The 2,500-nt window shown below is 53.0% G+C and overlaps 1 protein-coding gene across 3 annotated transcripts in view; it reads right to left on the bottom strand.

The window, feature by feature from the left end:
• Nucleotides 1-2,500, bottom strand: part of wdr33 (WD repeat domain 33) — a 35,503-nt gene that overhangs the window by 5,217 nt on the left and 27,786 nt on the right. For 2 of the 3 annotated variants that reach the window (XM_061045508.1, XM_061045506.1), the window contains exons 14-16: nt 1,234-1,373; nt 998-1,150; nt 128-868 (exon numbers count right to left, since the gene is read on the bottom strand). In XM_061045508.1, the coding sequence (XP_060901491.1) occupies nt 128-868; nt 998-1,150; nt 1,234-1,373 (1,034 nt within the window). The remainder of the gene's footprint in view (nt 1-127; nt 869-997; nt 1,151-1,233; nt 1,374-2,500) is intronic. The other variant, XM_061045507.1, reaches the window with a different exon arrangement.

Raw genomic sequence — 2,500 nt, forward strand, 5'->3', positions numbered from 1 at the left:
GTGTTTAAATGTTTTCACCTTTGTTTATTATTGTTACAGTATGATGATGTCACGATTAACCCATTGTTGACCTTCTTTAAGCTGGAATCCTTCAGCCCATATTACTCTCCAATCAAACTCAACTCACCTGGTGCTGCATATACGGGGGCCCCTGCATGTTTCCTGGAGGCCCCTGCATGTTTCCATGGGGTCCTTGCATGTTTCCATGGGGTCCTTGCATGTTTGCCTGGGGTCCTTGCATGTTAGCCGGGGGCCCCTGCATGTTCCCTGTGGGCCCGTGCATCCCTCCAGGGGGCCCCTGCATGTTGCCCATCCCATAGTTGTTGCCGTGTGTCCTGGGTGGGGGCCCCATCATCCCACCCTGCATGGGACCCTGAGGGCCCATCATGTTCCCCTGTGGGCCCATCATGCCTCCCTGAGGTGGAGGTCCCTGAGGGTCTCTTGGACCCATTCCCCGAGGCGGGGGCCCCATCATTCCACTGGGAGGCCCCTGCATCCCTCTGGGTCCCATTCCATGAGGCCCTTGGGGACCCATGTTTCTGGGAGTGCCTGGATGTCTCTGCATACCTTGGGGTCCTTGCATGTCTGGTGGCCCCATCATGCCCTGAGGGGGCCCTTGGTGAGGCTGGGGTCCAGATGGAGGCCCCATCTGTCCAGGGGGCATGAAAGGAGGCTGCATACCTCCGGGGCCCATGGGGGGCCCCATGTTGTTGGGCATCTGCTGAGGAGGCATGTTGGGAGGAAAGCCCTGCTGGCCAGGAGGCATCGGGCCCCCAGGACCTCCTGGGCCGGGGAAAGGGGGCATGGGGCCCTGTCCCTGTGGGGGGCCCATGTTCCCGTCAGTGTTCATCCGGTCCATCTTCATCTGCTGCAAAAGAAGAAACACACAGGTGTTACTATGGAAACCAAAGGTGTTGTTGGCAGGGATTCTGTCAGGATGGTTAGTGAAGGTGCGCTGTCTGTTCCCATGACAACAGTGATTTGTGTGCACACACACCTCCAGCAGCATGGGGTTGGTGTACTGCAGCGCGGCCATCTCCTGCTCCAGCTCCGCCTGACTCTTCTTCTTTGAGTCCGTTTTCTGCTCCACCTTCCGCTCTTTGGGGTCTCCACCAGGGGGCATCATGGGTACTTTATTATCTGCCCATGCCTGTGGAGAGTATGAAGAGTTTAGCGCACATTAACGATATATTCACTCAGATGTGCGTCCAGGTGTTCATCAGGTGACTTTACCTGTTGGAACTGTGCTGGGATAGGTTTGGCGTACGGTACTTTCTTCTGAGGGACCTTCTTAGTGTCTTTCCCCATGACCTCATCCATGCCCCAGTCCAGACCCGGGATCGACATCTCCACCTCAGGAGCCACCTCTTTACCTGCAGAGGACAGGTACACCTGGGTCAAATCAGAGCTACACCTGAGTTACACCTGAGTTACACCTGAGCTACACCTGAGTTACACCTGAGTTACATCAGAGCTACACCTGAGTTACACCTGAGTTACACCTGAGCTACACCTGAGTTACACCTGAGCTACACCTGAGTTACACCTGAGTTACACCTGAGTTACACCTGAGCTACACCTGAGCTACACCTGAGTTACACCTGAGCTACACCTGAGCTACACCTGAGTTACATCAGAGCTACACCTGAGTTACACCTGAGTTACACCTGAGTTACACCTGAGCTACACCTGAGTTACATCAGAGCTACACCTGAGTTACACCTGAGCTACACCTGAGTTACACCAGAGCTACACCTGAGCTACACCTGAGTTACATCAGAGCTACACCTGAGCTACACCTGAGCTACACCTGAGTTACACCTGAGTTACACCTGAGCTACACCTGAGTTACATCAGAGCTACACCTGAGTTACACCTGAGTTACACCTGAGCTACACCTGAGTTACACCTGAGCTACATCAGTTACACCTGAGTTACATCAGAGTTACACCTGAGTTACATCAGAGCTACACCTGAGTTACACCTGAGTTACACCTGCGCTACATCAGAGTTACACCTGAGTTACACCTGAGCTACACCTGAGCTACACCTGAGTTACATCAGAGCTACACCTGAGTTACACCTGAGTTACACCTGAGCTACACCTGAGTTACATCAGAGCTACACCTGAGTTACACCTGAGCTACACCTGAGTTACACCAGAGCTACACCTGAGCTACACCTGAGTTACATCAGAGCTACACCTGAGCTACACCTGAGCTACACCTGAGTTACACCTGAGTTACACCTGAGCTACACCTGAGTTACATCAGAGCTACACCTGAGTTACACCTGAGTTACACCTGAGCTACACCTGAGTTACACCTGAGCTACATCAGTTACACCTGAGTTACATCAGAGTTACACCTGAGTTACATCAGAGCTACACCTGAGTTACACCTGAGTTACACCTGAGTTACACCTGCGCTACATCAGAGTTACACCTGAGTTACACCTGAGCTACACCTGAGTTACATCAGAGCTACACCTGAGTTACACC

Source organism: Labrus mixtus, chromosome 8 (genome assembly GCF_963584025.1).
Source record: "Labrus mixtus chromosome 8, fLabMix1.1, whole genome shotgun sequence".
Classification (NCBI taxonomy): domain Eukaryota; kingdom Metazoa; phylum Chordata; class Actinopteri; order Labriformes; family Labridae; genus Labrus; species Labrus mixtus.